The 18,342-nt window shown below is 37.6% G+C and overlaps 1 protein-coding gene across 2 annotated transcripts in view; it reads right to left on the minus strand.

Annotated features, from left to right (window-relative positions):
• Window positions 1-831: 831 nt before the first annotated feature.
• ITGB8 (integrin subunit beta 8) overlaps window positions 832-18,342 on the minus strand; it is an 80,171-nt gene continuing 62,660 nt past the window's right edge. For both annotated transcript variants that reach the window (XM_066354199.1, XM_066354200.1), the window contains exons 10-14: window positions 13,727-14,132; window positions 11,156-11,381; window positions 8,415-8,521; window positions 4,914-5,077; window positions 832-4,813 (exon numbers count right to left, since the gene is read on the minus strand). In XM_066354199.1, the coding sequence (XP_066210296.1) occupies window positions 4,691-4,813; window positions 4,914-5,077; window positions 8,415-8,521; window positions 11,156-11,381; window positions 13,727-14,132 (1,026 nt within the window). In that variant the 3' untranslated portion in view covers window positions 832-4,690. The remainder of the gene's footprint in view (window positions 4,814-4,913; window positions 5,078-8,414; window positions 8,522-11,155; window positions 11,382-13,726; window positions 14,133-18,342) is intronic.

Raw genomic sequence — 18,342 nt, forward strand, 5'->3', positions numbered from 1 at the left:
TTTGTTTGTTTTTTAATTGTTGGGTTAAATAATTTTAACTGAAGTAGGATGTAGAGGTTAGAAACCTGATTAATCAAGTTAGCTTACAAAGATGAATTTTATGCAGAAAAGTATTTCAGGTAGATAGAAGAGTAGTGTTGTTATTCTCGTGTATTTTATTAACAGCTGCCCAGAAAACTGAACAGTTGCTGTTTTGTATAATTAAAATAATTTAAATATGCCATTTTATGACAGTCATTATATGAGTTTGAAGGTATATTTATCAGAACCAAAGGAACAAAAGAACCACTCAAAAGAACAGAAATGTTAAAGAAGAATAAAAAAGCAGAAGGACTCAAAAAGAACATTTTTTCCTGACAGCACTGATTGGTTTTATATTTTTCTCCTGTCACCGATGCAATACATACAAGATGCTGCAAAATCTAATTACGAGTTACATGTAATATTCTTCCATTTAATTAAGTTTAGCAGAGAGATGATAATATGAAAGTATTCTTTATAAAGGAATAGAAAGAAAAAACTTGTTGATAAGACTGGGAGAAAGCCACTCATTCTTGTCAGCTAAGCTAGGGTTTGCAGAAATTTTAGACACCAGCATAAATAGAAGGCTGAAAGAGCTTTTATAACTCAAAGATCTGCAGGATGTGAGCTCATAATCAGGCTCCATGTTGAGTTGTACTGAAAACTGGCTCATATGTTATCATAAATGAATTCTCAAATATCTGTAAAAAGGAATGTCTCTATACTCACAAACATTGAGTTAAAATTAATTAGTATAATATTTATTCAAGCACAAGTTTCAACACTGCATCTAACAGACAATGGTCAAGCACAAGTTTCAACACTGCATCTAACAGACAATGGCAAGATACATCACAGTTTCAGAGACATTATATTGTAAAAGTGGACCTCTCAGAATCGATGAAATATGAATGTGTATGTATAATCAGTTACCCATTGTTAATTTTCCATAGAGGACCCATAAAAGAAAAGGGAAATGACCTGAAAGGTAGTTTCATATTTCTCTGAAATGTAATACATTTTTGGTGAGCATGCAGAAGTCGGTCTCTGCCTCCCCTCCTCTTGCTGAATTAAAAAAAAAAGAAATGTAATACATTTTAATTTGTATAGCATGATAAGGAGTTCTTAAGGTCAATGTTAATGAGGGCAATCATAAGTTAAATGTTAGGATCAAATAAAAAATACAATATACACTTGCTTGAACCCCTAAGTAGCTATATTTTACTTGAAACTTTTATTAAAATAGGTAGGTCTCAAATCCTTTAAAACTGAATTGCTAACAGTTGTGAAATGTTAAATTCTTAGTTTTTAATAGATCTGTCTTTGTTCAGGTGTACAGATTCAAATAAGTTTTAAAAGGTCAGTAAAAGATGTTTGGAAATGAAGAACTTCATTGTACCTGTACATTTGGGTAGGTTTCACAATTAGGCTTATTGAGTTTGAAGTTTTAGGGCAATCCCTTAGGGAAACTCAGTGGAGGAGGGGAAGAAACAGGCATGAGGAAAGGAAGTAAAAGCCATTGAGTCCAATTTGCTCTCCAGGAACCTGGAGGAATATAATTCTATGGAGAACGGTTTTCATCGTCCATCATAAAAATCCTTCTGTCTCGTGGAGGCCTGTTGTCATCCATAAGAATATCTTCAATGGAGAGTAAGTATATATATATATATTAAGAAATACTTGGAATTTATTTTTTAGTGAAGTGTTGCATCTGATGCATACACTAATATTAATTTTGATTTTTGAAAAAGCTTGCCTGTAGAAAAAGAATTTATCTTGTTTAAGTATTTAAAAAAATTTTTTATTAACCATAGCTACATTGAACGTTTAGGACATAATCAGATTTTTAGTGAATTTCTGAGTCTTGTAGAGAGTATCTGTAACTTCATAAATCTTAACAAATTTTGAAAAAGCTACCAAATGCTTATAAATCCATGCACACTGCAGTGTAAAGATGTCCCCAGAGAAATAAAATGCACAGTTATATTGTAGTGTATGTATGGCACATTGCTAAGTCATGACATAGCTCAGGGCACAGAAATGGTGTCGTACCAAAAGTGGTCAAGTTCTTAACTTTTTTAACCTTCTAAAATTTCATTACTTGTATTCAATATCAGTGACTTTGAAAGGCTCCTGTGGTCATATTGAAAATAGGCTCTATATACAAATATTATTTCATCTAAGAATACCCTGTTTTCCCTTACCTTTTAATTAATTCTAACTAGTCACATATTAATTCTCTTCTCAAAACCTTTATACAGGAACATACCAATTATTCAAGTAAAATATAAGCTCTAAAATCTTTAAGAATTAGATCTTTAAGTAAAAAAAGAAAGCACATCACAAGCGTAACTACAGTCATCAGCTAGCGTTGAACTGGCGCTCAGGAAGTTTGTCTCTTCCTGCGATGACAGCCTTGGGTGGTTATAAATTAGTGCAAACTAGTGAGAGAGTAAAAATATAAACCCTGGACATTTAAGGGTTTCATTTTATTTTGCTCTTTTGGATAATTCATTCTGCATGGAAATTAGTTTATGAACATTGTAATGTTCATTTATAAATTGTTTCCATTTTAATAAATGGATTTTCCCTTCATTTTCCTTTTAGGGGGCTGTCAGGAATTTATTTACTTTCCTTTTAGAAAGGATGCTATGTGTGACAGGTAGACTGCAAAATATGATTTCTACGTTACCCTTGGTGATCAAGGGTATCTTACAAAGTGAGTCACAGCACTGAATGATGTCAACGTCCCCAGCCTCTCATTCGGGGGCAGGAAATACAGTTCAGCTTGGAGTCATAATTGGTTGGCTGTAGGAAGGGCTGAGGGAGCTGCTGCGTCTGTTGGCTCCAGAACAACTTATTATGTTTTAAAATACCTAAGGTAGAATAAGGGGGGGGGGGGTTAGTCTTCATGAAAGGCAAGTATCTAGCACTTTGATTAACCCAAGTGCTGCAAGGCAGCCCATCTGGGATGTTAATTATAAGAAGACATTTTGTCATAGGCAAAGTTTTGTACTGCACACAAGACTACTGGACTTCCAGCCAATACAATCAGACTAAGTCTGCAGGGATATGGTAATTGTGAAATTCCCAGGGGGAAGAGAAAAGCTCGTGGCCTCTGTATCAGTCTCTTGGCTTGAGCACTGTACAACTCTAGGGGTTGCTGTTCACACAGGTCAAGGCGTGGATTGCCCTGTAGTTAGTTCTTAAAAGCTGACTAGCAGGAAAGATGGGAAGTCAGTTATGGTCAGTTCAATTTGAATGACTCTTTTCTGCTCTGCTTTGAAATTTTCCATGCTCCGATACCTAAGACTTCAGTAAAATCACACTTAAAGACACTTGCCAATTGGATATTTTAAAGACTCAAGAGGTAGCATGATTTTGTGCGCTGAATGTTAGCCTGCAATAAGAAAATAGAAGATCTCTTCGAATGCTGACGCTTAATCACTGGGATGGTTTTTGAGAAATCATTTAAACTTTGATTTCCTGACTATTTCAAGGATGAATTATCTTATTTCTAAGATGTTGTCTGTCTTCCTCCAACTGCATACTTTGAGAATTCTGGCCAGTGGGGTCGAGGCGATACAGGGAAAGAGTGTCCATACGCTTCATGGAAGGGCAAACGTAATACAGCTTCGTACAGTTTTAATTTGAAAAATGCTGATATCTACTTGGAGTAAATATCTGAGAAAGCTCAGTCAAAAATGTGGTGCTTTGCTTGAGGCAGAGTTTCTAACTATCTCATGAATTTTAACCTGATGATCTGACAAATGAAATGGTGAAACAGTCCATCCAGTTTACCAGGTGAGAAGATGCCAAACTCCACATCCACAAACAACAAAGCTGTTCGGATCTTGATGTTACTTTACAGTGTCCCTTTTTAAACATTCAGCTTTTTAAAACCAGTATTCTAATAAAGTGACATTGTATTATTAAGTTTTTATGGCAGTAGTAACTTAGCACTTATTTAATCCAGTCATCTCTGACATATATAAAATTATCCTGTAAGAGAGAAAACCAAACTATAAAGGCAAAGAGGAGAGAATGTTGGAATTAGTATCCATCTTGTAAAAAGAAGAGAACAAACATACATGCATAAAACGACACAGTTTCAAAAGCAATATCCTCCACGATTAAGGTTTTATCTGTTCACTTCTTGAATGAGTGAAACACTAAACCATTTATTCATCTAGCTGTTATTGTCTGTTCACTGCCAAATGTTTGGCAACATTAACATAACTGCCTTATTATTAATTTTTCATTTGCACGTTCCATGCAGGGATTACTGTACCCTTGCAGTGACACAATGTCAAGACTATCTCGAAAGCATTGTGTCTCTCTGGGAAGTATAGGGATGGCAGGTACCTGTAAAGTGTAATCAGTGCTCTTCAGATGATCTACATTCTATGCTGATCTAAATAAGTTATATATTACAGTAAAGTGCTACAACGACACTAGTCTCAAACAGTAGTAAAACACATTTTTCTTTGAAAAAGTCAGCAGCGATATGAGTCACATGATGACGAGGTTGCTTGTCAGTCTTCATTGGAGTGGAAAACCAGCAACTAACATGATCTACAACATTTGGCTCCTCCTGTGACTTCTAAAACTATCATTTTTAGGAGCAATTATTAAAAATCCAGTTTCCCATAAAGTACTTTTTATCTTTTTAGAAGTTGCACCTGAAAGTTTCATGAGCATTTAATTTGCTGATATCCATTTTTATTTCTTCCGGTTTCTCACGTCGGTAGGTTACTGCTCTTGTGCAAACACTTTGCAGAATCAACTTGTCCTTAATGGGGAAGAAATACTATCATTAATTAATGACCTACATATTGGAAGTAGACAATCAATGATATGCTGATAGTAATTCCTTTTTAGAATTCACTGACCTTTTTTGAGGCTGACACCCTGTAATTTGCTGAGGACTTGATTTTATTACTATTCCATTGTAATATCACCTGTCTAATGATAAGGACTTTGAGCAACCCAATCAGGAATGTCACTATGAAGATGATGAAAAATATCCTCAAGTAGCTTGGGCTAGAGAAACATTCTGTAATGAAGCAAACAGATAAATGGATTAAAACTGGGATGAGTAAATTGAAGGACTCCAACAAGTACACAGTGTTTATCATCTTGATTAATAGACCAGAGATATTTGCAAATCAACATTTTGAAAATGGAGGCCTCCCATTACTGTTGATTCAAAGAATAAACTTTCAAATTTTATTACATATTTATTGTAATAATAATTTTAACATAAAAATCTCCCTTGTAGAATAGCCATAATTAAGGTATTTAATAAGAGTATTTCTTTGTAGCTTGATACTTTAAGTAGTATTAACTGGAATATGTCCAAATCTCTTAACCAAATATAACTGCATCCATGACAGAGGGAGGGACAGTTTTTGTGGTGTGTACCCTTGATCACAAGTGGGAAATAGGATTAAAAAATTATTTTATAGCTCTATTCATTAGCTTATGTTTCTCTTGTTATGTTTGCTCAACATTTGCTGCAACCAGTAATGGGAAATAAAGTAAACATCTGCAGAAGCTAAAATCAGTACTATAACAGATGAATAAATATTTCCTTTACAATTGCAGTGTGACTTTTCATGATCATCACACATATCCTCACCAGGAAATGAGTGTCCAATTCAGAACAATATACAAATCTTTCTCCTCAATTTGTATTTATTTATTTTTTACATGTCTGTTAACCAAATCAATTTTGCATCTAAATATTCCACTTGTATTTTTTTAAGAATAAATAATTACTCACTGGAAAAGGATACATTAAGAGGAGGAGCACGCTAGGTTTCTGTTTTAGCACCAGACTTTTGGCAAACTCTAGTTGGAAAGTCTACAGACTTTGTGGCTGCCAAAGGTATTATCCAAATCTAAGAGAAACAGAGTTGCACAATATGCAAGTATTCCACAGAACTTACCAGCTGTCCCAGACTCACAAAATTACCTCCTGGCCTAACAAGTCATGTGTTTTTGCCTATTCTCCAGACTTGGGGGACTTTGCCTAAATGTCTGGAGCACTCCCTGAGAGGGCCTTTCAGGAGGGGACCAGCCAAGACTTAGCAAAGCCATCATCCACTCCTGTGTGATTTGTGTCTGAATTCCCAGGGATGGCCAAGTGTGCTCTTGCATAAGCCAAGAACTCAGTAAGAAGGGCGAGGACTCCTCTCCAAGTGGGAAGACAGAGCCCGTCTTCTGGTGAGTGATAAGATTCCTTGAAAGAAAGGTTAAGAGAGGCTGGAGGACCACTAATGGCAATAGAAGCATCAAACACAAAATGCAAGTTTTCCTTTGTTCCGGGTTTTTCACACACAGAAACCAAGGTCTCATCATCAAAGGTGATGCCCGTGGAGTCTTTCACGGCGATCTTCAAGTTTGTGACGTGTACACCTTTCATCCTGACAGACTGTCATTTCCCTTGGCTGACTTGGAACTACTCAGTCAGCTAAGATCCTTAGAGGGGGCATGTGGCTTGATCCCACTTCACTGGCTTCTCGCCTAGTAAAGGCTTAGCCAGAAAGACCAAAGAACGCCCTTTAAGTGTGATTGAGTGGATAGATAATAGAGGTGGCTAACAAATGCCCTTTCCCTGTCCTTGCACAATAGTTGTGAAGAGGAGGGGATTCCCCAGCTACTGATACATTTTACAAATGTTTCTAATGGGCTAGGATAGAGGACAGTCTCCGGGTACATATCTGCCTTATAATGTCATTTTGCGTAGCCAAACTTTAAGCCCTGGCCATGACTACCTTCTAGGTTCGGTCAGGCGAGGGCTTTCTCTAGGAGTTTTAATGGAATACTTTCTGTCACCACACTTAGGTCACAGGACGTTTGTTTACTTAACATAATAAACGACATGTTGACAGTAAGGGCTCTATTTATTAGAAAAGGCACTTGGCTTTCTGGCGTGACTGCTGCAGCCCCAGCTGGCAGCACATGGGCCCCTCTCAGAGCCAGATCCATTATGGACGACACTCGTATGGATGCGAGGGAAGAAGGAAATAAACTCGGCAGAAAGCTTATTTAATGTGCACTCTCTCTAGGAGCTGAAGTCACTCTTCCAGGTTGAAAGAGAGACCAGAAATAATAGTAGCAGTAGGAATCTTTTCAGGGACGGCACAATTTCAAGCTGTCTTGCAGATTCATGGGTGGTGTAATACCCTCCCCTGAGCCGAGTGGGGCGCTGGCTTTTGGGCTCTAATGAAATTGAGAACACAGCTCTCACATCTTTTTGTCTCATTAGTTTGTCATCTTTTAACTTAGAGAATTTTTTTCATGTTCCCTGGCTCATTTAATCTTACGCGACTGAGACTGGTATTGTCACACCCATTCTACAGAGGACGAAACAGGCTCAGAAATATTACAGCCTGACCAGGCAGTGGCGCAGTGGATAGAGTGTCGGACTGGGATGCAGAGGACCCGGGTTCAAGACCCTGAGATCTCCAGCTTGAGCACGGGCTCATCTGGTTAGAGCAAAAAGCCCACCAGCTTGAACCCAAGGTCGCTGGCTCCAGCAAGGGGTTACTCAGTCTGCTGAAGGCCCGCAGTCAAGGCACATATGAGAAAGCAATCAATGAACAACTAAGGTGTCGCAATGTGCAACGAAAAACTAATGATTGATGCTTCTCATCTCTCTCCGTTCCTGTCTGTCTGTCCCTGTCTATCCCTCTCTCTGACTCACTCTTTGTCTCTGTAAAAAAAAAAAATAAACAAATAAAAAAAATAAAATTAAAAAAAAAAAAAAGAGATTAAAAAAAAAAAAAAGAAATATTACAAAAGGCTGGCATTCCCTAGCTACTAGTGTCAGGGAGCGTGTCTTAAGCCATGGTCTCAGACTAAAAGTTCCTTCGCTTTCCACTTGCCACCTTTATAATCCTTCACCCTAAATTTTATGTATATCAGAATAAAAAGTGCCTGAGAGGATTGGCCCTTTTGAAAAAGCAGATTGTTGCTACTTAGAATTTTTTGGCTTCACCTGAAACATGAAAATGTTGGTTTGACAGGAGGAAGGTTATAACTAGAAGCAAGTTGGAGTTATGAAGGGTAATTATGTATCCGTAGATGTCTTTTCTTAGAGACCCGACGTAGGAAACTCTTTGGCTCACTGAGGTCTCTCTAGAAGGTATGTTTGGTGTATCCCATGGAGGCGCACAGCGTGGGAATTTAGCAGGGTAGTTGAGATGGGAGAGCTAATAATTCAGCCAAACCATAACAAACATACTCAGCTGGTTTTATAGAATACCTTCTCTGGAAGACTGAAACAGTTATTCCATTCTTTAGGGTGGTTGATTATGGACCCTTTTGGGGAACATGATTCTCTACAGATACTTTCAAAGTTCTCTGATTATTAAGCTTTGGTTTACCTGATGTTTGGTCCGCATAATGCTGTTCCATGAAAGCACACGAGGATTTACACCGATCAAGGATAGCTTGAGACAGATTGTGGGGGTGAAGGCATTGCACACAATTCCTGTTAGGGGAATCAGAAGTGAAAACATACAATCTTTTTTTTTTTTTACTGTTTTTTTTTTATATTTTTTAAAATTTATTCATTTTTATTAGAGAAATAGAGAGAGAACAGGGGGAGGAGCAGGAAGCATCAACTCCCATATGTGCCTTGACCAGGCAAGCCCAGGGTTTTGAACCGGCGACCTCAGCATTCCAGGTCGACGCTTTATCCACTGCGCCACCACAGGTCAGGCGAAAACATACAATCTTTAAAAAGATTGAAGCCTGTAGTATTTTCTACAAGAAATAAAATAAAACAGAATACTGCTTTAGTACAGCAGCCTTGTGAAACTAGGAGGGAAAGCTATGACACTTATTTGTAATCTGGGCCGAATTTAATGCCATGGCAAAGTTACTTTCTAATCACTTAAAATCATTTAATGTATGAAATCAAAATAATGATTTTTCTCCCTATGTTTTTTCTTCTAGAATTTTTATGGTTTTAAGTCTTCCATTTAAGCCTTTAATACATTTTGTGTTTGTTCTTTTATATGGTGAGAAAAGATGGCCTAGTCTCATTTTTCCCCATGTATCCGTATAATTTTTCCCAATACCATTTACCAGACTGTTTACCTCATTGTATACTCTTGCCTCCTTTGTCATATATTAATTGATCATATAAGCTTGGGTTTATTTCTGGGCTCTGTATTCTGTTCCATTGTTCTGTGTCCGTTTTTATGTCAGACCATGCTGTTTTGATTACTATAGCCTTGTAGTATAATTTGATATCAGTTAGTATACCTTGGACTATGTTCTTCTTTCTCAAGATTGCTGTGGCTATTTTGGGTGTTTTGTGGTTTTATATATATTTTTGGATTATTCTAGTTATGTGAAAAACAAACTGGTATTTTCATAGGAATTGCATTGAATTTGTAGATTGCTTTGGGTGGTATGGATGTTTTAGTGATGTTAATTCTCCTATCCATGAGCAGGGTATATGCTTCTATTTATTTATATCTTCAGTTTTTTGGGGATTTTTTAGTGTCTTACCATTTTCTGAGTATAGGCCTTTTACTTCCTGGGCTGAATTCATTCTTGGGTATTTTATTTATTTATTTTTTGCAATTGTAAATAGGACTGTTTTCTTAGATTCCCTTTCTGATAGTGCATTATTGGTGTGTAAAGTGCAACTGATTTCTGACTCAGAGTGTGTTATGTGAAGTGAAATACAGTAAATCAGTCAGAGAAAGGCAAATACCATGTGGTTTCACTTATACGTGGAATCTAAGGAACAAAACAAATGAACAAACAAAATAGAAATAGACTCATAGATACAGTAAACAGACTGGTGACTGCCAGACAGTAGGGGGTTTGGGGGACTGGGTGAAAAAGGTGAGGGATTAAGAAGTACAAATTGGTCACTACAGAATGGTCGTGGGGCTGTACAGTACAGCATTGGGAATACAGTCAGTAAGTAATATTGTAATAATTATGTATGGTGCCACGTGGGTGGTAGACATGTCGGGGGAATGCTTAGTAGAGTCTAGTTTGTCTCACCATTATGCCATACACCTCAAACTAATATGAAATAATATTGAATATAAATTGTAACTGAAAAATAAAATGAAAAAAATTACTTTTCTATCTTGACAAGAAAGTCTATAGGAAATGAACAGATATTCTTCACACACACACACACACAACCAGCATAGATGTTTTAATATTAAGACACTATTAGAAAGTTTGGCAATGAATATACAGTTCAAATTTTTGTTGGGTTCATTAAAAAATAACTCTATCATTATGTTTAAGAACTGTATTTCTAAGAGAGTTACATAATTTGCTAAGCATACTTTAAAATTTTTTACTTGAACTACCAATCCAAGAAAGTGAAGGTCATAAATATTTGAATAAAACAAATGGGAAGGCACAGGATTGTTTAAAGTAGTGGTCTTTGAGCAGGACTCAAACTGTTACTGGAAAATTAATTATTGGCACAAAACAATAATGCTACCTTCATTTAACATATCACCTTTCATTTATCCATAATTGATTTCTATAGTGCTTTATAACCACCACCATTTCTTATCGTTAATAAAAATAAAGCAATGATAATAGCTAACATTTTTTCTGTGATTACTGTGTACTGAGTACAAAGTTGTTTTTTTTTCCATGAATCATCATGAATCATCTGATTCAGTTCTTTCACAGAACTGTCACAAAGTATTATCATCCTCACTTCTGATATCAGGAATATTCACAGAGAATATTCTCAGAGAATTCACAGAGAATTTCAACAGCCTGCCCTAGATCAAACAGGTAATTAATAGTAAGCTGGGAAGCAGGCAGCCCCTAAAACCATCACATCAAAACCTCAGACTTGTATATGGTCATGTGCCAATTATGTATCAATAAAACTGCATCAGAGAATGCCTAGATGAATTGTGATACTTTCACAATGATCTAGTGGACAAGGATTGGAATCTAAGTCTTCCAATTCCCCAGTCCCCCATTCAGTCCCTTTTTAGCATGATGATAACAATTTATTTGGAGAAGATCCAGCACTTCTAAGATTGTGGAAGGCAGTATTTAAAAAAAGGACAAACAGCTACAGTGAAGGACAATTTTGTGCATGTTTGGAGTAGAGAACACATACCAGTTTTCACCACAGGCTGTGTGGCACGTGGGGCAGTGTTCACAGAAGCGGCCGATGCTCCTGGGGTCGGTGCACTCACACTTGCCACATACACACGTGCCTCTTCCGCTGCACACCTGGCCCTTCGGGCTGATGCAGTGCTGGGCTGATGCTGTCGGGCACTGGCACCAGTCGCCTTCCCAGCCACTGAAGCACTGGCATCTGCCCGCTTCACACTCTCCGTGCCCTGCAACAGAGACACCCAGGACCTAAGTTGCTGAGGCCATGACTTTGTGAAGCATTTCCAATTGTGAATCCCCCTCCCGTCTCCATGGAAACACAGATAGTCAAGTGACTGGAAAGAGCGTCATTCTCTGATTGCCTGATATAAACAATGCCAGGACATAGGAGCGTCAATTTTCAAAGCTGTTCTAGAGTAATAATCTCCTGATGTCTGCTGCTGACAGTTGTGAAGTCTGCCCTGCTGCAGTGGCCACCCATCTACTTGAAAGTCACTGTACCTTCAGTTTTAAATTTAAAACACAAATATAAAGAAGCTACAAGGCAATGTTAACCACCTGACTTGAAAACAGAGATATTTGATTAATAGCTTCCATAATTTATGGTCTTTGTCTCATGATTGCCAAGGGCCTGGGATCACTTTGAAGGTCCTTGAGGCAAACGCTTCTTGTGCTTCCGTTCTGCTAGTGCCGTGGTTAAAGACAAGATCTCCGGGGAAGTCAAACTAATCCTCTCACATCTTCAGGCTGTTCTTTAGCAGATTGGCAGGGCCCCTCAAAAGTGCACTGTGCACCATATTACAGGGTAATGAGAGAAAGCAAGGAGGTCCACGTGTGTGTTGGGGTTGGGGGCATTTATGCAGACAAGCCAAGGGAGACACTGGTTATATGTAGTGCATGGATTTTAGACTGCGGAAGGATCCAAAATTGAATACGCTGATGTGGACCAGAAATCATCAAGGGGGGTGTGTGTGTGTGTACATTTTACAGGGTTATATAGTATTTCTCAAGCTTAGTTAGTTCCCTTTCTTCCCTTCTTTCCTCTTTCCTTCCTTCCCTGTTTGCTTCCGTCCTCAGCGGAGCACGTCACAAGGTAACTTCCGTAGAGTCTACTGTTGGATGGCGCAATTTGCTAAGGATAAAAAATGAGGTCCAGGACAAACAAACACCGGCCAGACCCGCTCCCTGTAAGCAGGCAGCACTGCTAATCCTAGGCAGCCGACCTGTGAACATGTGTTTTTATTCTCGAAGGAGACCAGTGAAGAAAATGCTTGTCAGCCTCCAGTTTGTACTTATAATTTATATGCAAGTAATTCAAAGCAGATTCTCAACGGCCTTTGTGTCAGCAGTATCACAGTCATAGAGAGGAGTACCAGGACATTGATTTTTTGATATCTTACTATAAACAAGAGATTCGGACTTCCAATGTATTTCAGACTTCCTTGAGATATTGACAGCTATGGGAACATGATCTCAGAATTCTTTCTCCTCCTGTCCCAAACCAGATTAGTTTGAGAAAATTAGCAGGTCATAACTGGTTTGTTTTAAAGCATCCATAATCCATTCTGTCCATAATACTAGGTTGAGCCGAATAAATGTTTAAATTATAAAATATTTTGTATGTATAAGAGAATAAAAAGGCAATTTGCCATCATATTTTTATGTGATATGTATAAGGCAAATTTCTAGCTTCCACAGAATAGAAAAATTTTTATATAGTTTTTTACTTTCTATATGGTTACAACAATGAAATATTTGTCAATAATTGATATATATCAAAATTAAAACACTAAAAAGGTGTTTTAACAAGAAGTGGATTTAGCATATTTTCATAGAAAAATTAATTCATTTAAAAACAATAATTTGTATTAATTTTTTAATTTTTATTTATGATTTCAATTTGTGTTTACATAGATTCAAGTGCCCCACTGAATATGTATTAATTTTTAAATGGTGCAGAATTTCTGGGATCTAACCTGTAGGTGGCAGTAAATTTAATTAGCCAAGAAGTACTTGATATGTTTTTGTTTTAAAATGTGGTCTGTGTGTGGCCTTTGGGAATAATCTACATTACTAATGAAACCAGTGTTTTCTTGAAGAATGCTGTCTTTTGACAATTTTGTGTCTGGTATTGTTCCAGAAATAAACTGGAGAAGTTTAAAGTACTATGACTTTCCAATACTATCTAAAATAATTCATTAAGCATTTTCCAGTGAATGAAAAGTCTATTTTTGTAGCTCACTATCTTTTGAGCAAGCTGGAGGGAGTGACCACTTATGAGAATGAATCAGATCCTCCTAGAAGAATTCTGATTATAGAAAGCCTGTCAGACATCACAGTAATTTCCTTTTCTGGTATATATCTTCACCAGGTCAAAGCACACTTGAGTAACAATATCAGAATCATGTGATACAAATCTGTTGTCATGCCCTAATTTCATGGACTTTGAAACTTTAAATATTAAATTCAAAGTCAGGGTTGATGATTGTAAAGATGTGATTTAAAGATATTCTAACATATATGCTAGTTTAATAGTGACTAGTGAAAACTGCATTTATATAGTTATACTTACCAGCACACAGATTTCCGTAGTGATATGGACAAGAAAAGTCATCCTTTTCACAGTATTTTCCATAGACTTTTCCAAGCTTACTTTTGTGGCACAAACATTTCCCACAAATACAGACTCCACGACCACTGCAAACAGGTTGATCCTTGTGTGACTTGCAACTCTCAGAAGGAAACTGATCTTCATCAAAATGACATTTATTTTCATCACACTGGAAACACTTGGAATCTAGAAAAGTTTCATCTACACACTTTCTTTTAGGTCCTCCGCTGTCATCACACTGACAGCTGCAGTTTCTGTGTATATGAATTTTAGTGGTTTCATTGAAACCAATAGGTTTGATTATTGCATAGCTTTTTCCTCCTGTGACATCACATTTTTTCATTGTAACTGTTACATTGAAAAGAACCTAAATTTGGGACAGGGGGAAGAAAAGATATATGTCTTGATTATTTTTGTTACCAATATCATATCCATTAATGAAATTTTGAATCAATATTCCATCTTATAGAAATTAGCATTTATAAATTATACATATATATTCTCTCATACATAGATGTAACATCCCCTTTTAATTTTATTTATTTCCTAATTAATGGACTAGAGAGTTAAAGCATGCAATGACTGCTACTTGCTTATATTACATCATTAAATGGACAGGGGTTCAAGATTATTTGAAATGTCCTTTCTACATTGTTGAATTCTTAGCAAACTTGTAAGAGACCAGGTCATTTTCCGGATTTAATTCTTAAAATAGGTGGTTACTGAATATTTGATACAAGGGATGGATCAAATAAACTAAAGGACTTGTACTGCTTTAAACCCCTGAGGTGGGGTGTTCAAATGAACAGTTTTAATTTTGTGTCTGTGTTTGAGGGGGTCCACTAAAGTTTAAAGTTAAATTTTAGCTTATGCATGGCGTTAATGGCGGAAAACACAAGGCTCTCTCTGACTCACTCAAGGAGAAGTCTCCGGGACTCTCACTCTCAGGCAGGGGTCCCCAAACTTTTTACACAGGGGGCCAGTTCACTGTCCCTCAGACCATTGGAGGGCCGGACTATAAAAAAAACTATGAACAAATCCCTATGCACACTGCACATATCTTATTTTAAAGTAAAAAAACAAGACAGGAACAAATATAACATTTAAAATAAAGAACAAGTAAATTTAAATCAACAACTGACCAGTATTTCAATGGGAACTATGCTCCTCTCACTGACCACCAATGAAAGAGGTGCCCCTTCTGGAAGTGCGGTGGGGGCTGGATAAATGGCCTCAGGGGGCCGCATGTGGCCCCCGGGCCGTAGTTTGGGGACCCCTGCTCTCAGGTCTTCAGATCACAACACATGGTCATGCAGTCTCAGTGGGGATGGCGGCGCACACCGAGAATTGGGGCTGGCAGGAACCGTTTCCCCATGAAACTACAGGATTTGTTTCTCCTGCCAGAGTTTCCCCTTTTCTCTATTCTTTATTTTTTCACATAGTTTAATGTGTCTATATTTGGTAACCCCCCATATGATCTTCAGGTACCTTGGCAAATAAGGTTATATATGGTTTTTTCATATAGACTGAAATCCATTGCAATTGAAAAATAATTTGTGCTAGACTTTTTCTTTGGGGTGGAAATAGATAGACAGATAGCTAGATAGGTGGATGGTGGATGGGTGCGTGGGTGGATGGATGGATGGATAGATAGACAGAAATAAAGATATAAGTATAGATCTATGGATATATATCTATCCAAACAAAAGCCTACGACAAATATATTTGTATATATACATATAATACTATGAAAGGTCTTAATTTATGCTTATATATTATATATATGCATTAGAAATCAGAATCAGTCTCATAACATTAAAATCAATACAGTTGGTGTTACACTTGAAATATTTTTTGCCTCTAAGAATGTTAAGAATTAACTGATGAGTAGTAGAGCAAAGTGTAGGGCTTACATAATTATTCCTGAGGGTCAAACTGTTTATGTAACTTGTTGAAAGTGAGGAGAAGAAAAGGATGTAGAAAAGAAAAAAGAAAAATAAAAGTGAGAAGTACAGGAAAACATTCTGCCAAAACTGATCTTGGAGGATCTACCCTTTCTCAGAAAGTAAGTTAGTGCTATCTTTTGTTAGCACCAAGTTTTCTCTATATTTAATAGAAATCAAGTATGTATTTTGTAAATTGGTATATAATGTTTTTTGAACAAAATGCAAGGAGTGATTATGGAGGAGCCTACAGAACTCAAAGTTAGCAGTAATTAATTTCAAATATACAATTTGTTGAAGCAACTGTACTACCTGCAGATTCTAAATTTACCAAGAGAGAGAAATTTATTCAAACTAAAGAGAAAGGAAGATGATCTTTTATTGACTCTTAGGGTCTTAACGATCTTTTATCTCTCTCAATAACTGTTGTTCCTTTTCTCTAAAATTATGACATGAAAATAATACCATACAGCCTTAGGGATGGAAGCAAAAGGGATTATAAATTTTCTAGTGCCAGCTATCCATTTAAATTTGGAGCAACTGATGCTCAAGAGGAAAATGACTCACTGAAAAACACTTCATCCAAGGATTCCATTTAAAAACATGTTTCTGTGTGTTGACGCTCTATTGTGCTAGTCCCAGGAGAATCCCTATCTCCTCTGGACCTAGTTCCTGATGCTGCTATAATCTGAGCCTCTCTTTCCCACATTTTCATTCTCTTTTTAGTTAAATGATGACACTTCCCTTTTATTGTTCTAAACAAATTTCCCTACCTCCTCCTAGATCATTGTGAGTGAGCATACTGAGACAATCACAAAGTGCAAGACTTATGAATTCTTGGTCTTTATTAGCTGCTCCATCACTCCCATTCTCTTCTGGGGCTTGTGACCCTTCAGTTTTACATTTGCTCTGAGAATTCTCAGATTTGAAACCAAAAAGGTCTTACCAACCTCATAAGATTAGATGCTACTAATTTGAGGAAACAGGATTTTCTAATACATAATGTTTGTGACACCTAGGTCTAGAACAGTGCTGGTCAACCTGGTCCCTACCGCCCACTAGTAGGCATTCCAGCTTTCATGGTAGGCAGTAGTGGAGCAACCAAAGTATAAATAAAAAAATAGATTTAACTAGCCTGACCTGTGGTGGCGCAGTGGATAAAGCATTGACCTGGAAATGCTGAGGTCGCCGGTTCGAAACCCTGGGCTTGCTTGGTCAAGGCACATATGGGAGTTGATGCTTCCAGCTCCTCCCCACCTTCTCTCTCTCCTCTCTCTCTCCCTCTCTGTCTCTCTCTCTCCCTTCTCTCTCCTCTCTAAAATGAATAAATAAAATTAAAAAAATACTATTTAAAAAAGAATAGATTTAACTATAGTAAGTTGTTTTATAAAGATTTATTCTGCCAAATTTAGCAAAAATCTGACATAAAATACTTGGTAAGTAATTATTATTATATGCCTTAACTTGCTGTAACTCTGCTTTATAAATTTTATAAAGTTACTTCCCTACTTTATAAATCACCATTACTGTGGAACCGGTGGGTGGTTAGAAAATGTTACTACTGCCCTGGCCGGTTGGCTCAGTGGTAGAGCGTCGGCCCAGCGTGCGGAGGACCCGGGTTCGATTCCCGGCCAGGGCACATAGGAGAAGCGCCCATTTGCTTCTCCACCCCTCCGCCGTGCCTTCCTCTCTGTCTCTCTCTTCCCCTCCCGCAGCCAAGGCTCCATTGGAGCAAAGATGGCCCGGGCGCTGGGGATGGCTCCTTGGCCTCTGCCCCAGGCGCTAGAGTGGTTCTGGTCGCAACATGGCGACGCCCAGGAGGGTCGCAACATGGCGAAGCCCAGGATGGGCAGAGCATCGCCCCATGGTGGGCGTGCCGGGTGGATCCCGGTCGGGCGCATGCGGGAGTCTGTCTGACTGTCTCTCCCTGTTTCCAGCTTCAGAAAAAAAAAAAATGCAAAAAAAAAAAAAGAAAATGTTACTACTAACAGATACAAAAGTGGGCAGTAGGTATAAAAAGGTTGACTACCCCTGGTCTAGAGATACTATCATTGGATAAGTTTTTTTTTTTTAAGATTATTTTCTATTTTATTTTTTTAATTGAATTTATTGGAGTGACATAGTTATACAGGTTTCTGGGGCCTGATTCTGTAACACATCTCTGTATCGTGTACTGTGTGTTCAGCACCCCGAGTCAAGTCTTCGTCCATCACCATTTATCCCCCCACCCCTCCCTCCCAGCTCTGACCCTTGAGAGCTGTCCGCCTGCTCTCTATGTATGATACTGTCTGTTTTGCTTGTTAGTTCATTTTGTTCATTAGATTCCACATATGAGTGAAATCATATGGGACTTGTCTTCCTCTGACTGGCTTATTTCACTTAGCATATATATTATATTAAATACTTATTCACTTAGCATAATGCTGTGTACCCTTAAACGCTCATTCACTTAGTGTAATGCTAAGTGAAGAAATATTTAATACATATTTATTTAACTTGGGAGTTTGAGAGAACAGTCAGTGAAGTTAAAAGCAAGTAGGAACTTTGCAAAGAGACAATAGAAGTTACTTTGAAGTGTAAATAAGATCCATAGAGTCAGTAGTAAGTCCAGTTTTTCAGAATGGTTTCATTTTC

The sequence above is a fragment of the Saccopteryx leptura genome, chromosome 12 (assembly GCF_036850995.1).
Source record: "Saccopteryx leptura isolate mSacLep1 chromosome 12, mSacLep1_pri_phased_curated, whole genome shotgun sequence".
Lineage (NCBI taxonomy): Eukaryota > Metazoa > Chordata > Mammalia > Chiroptera > Emballonuridae > Saccopteryx > Saccopteryx leptura.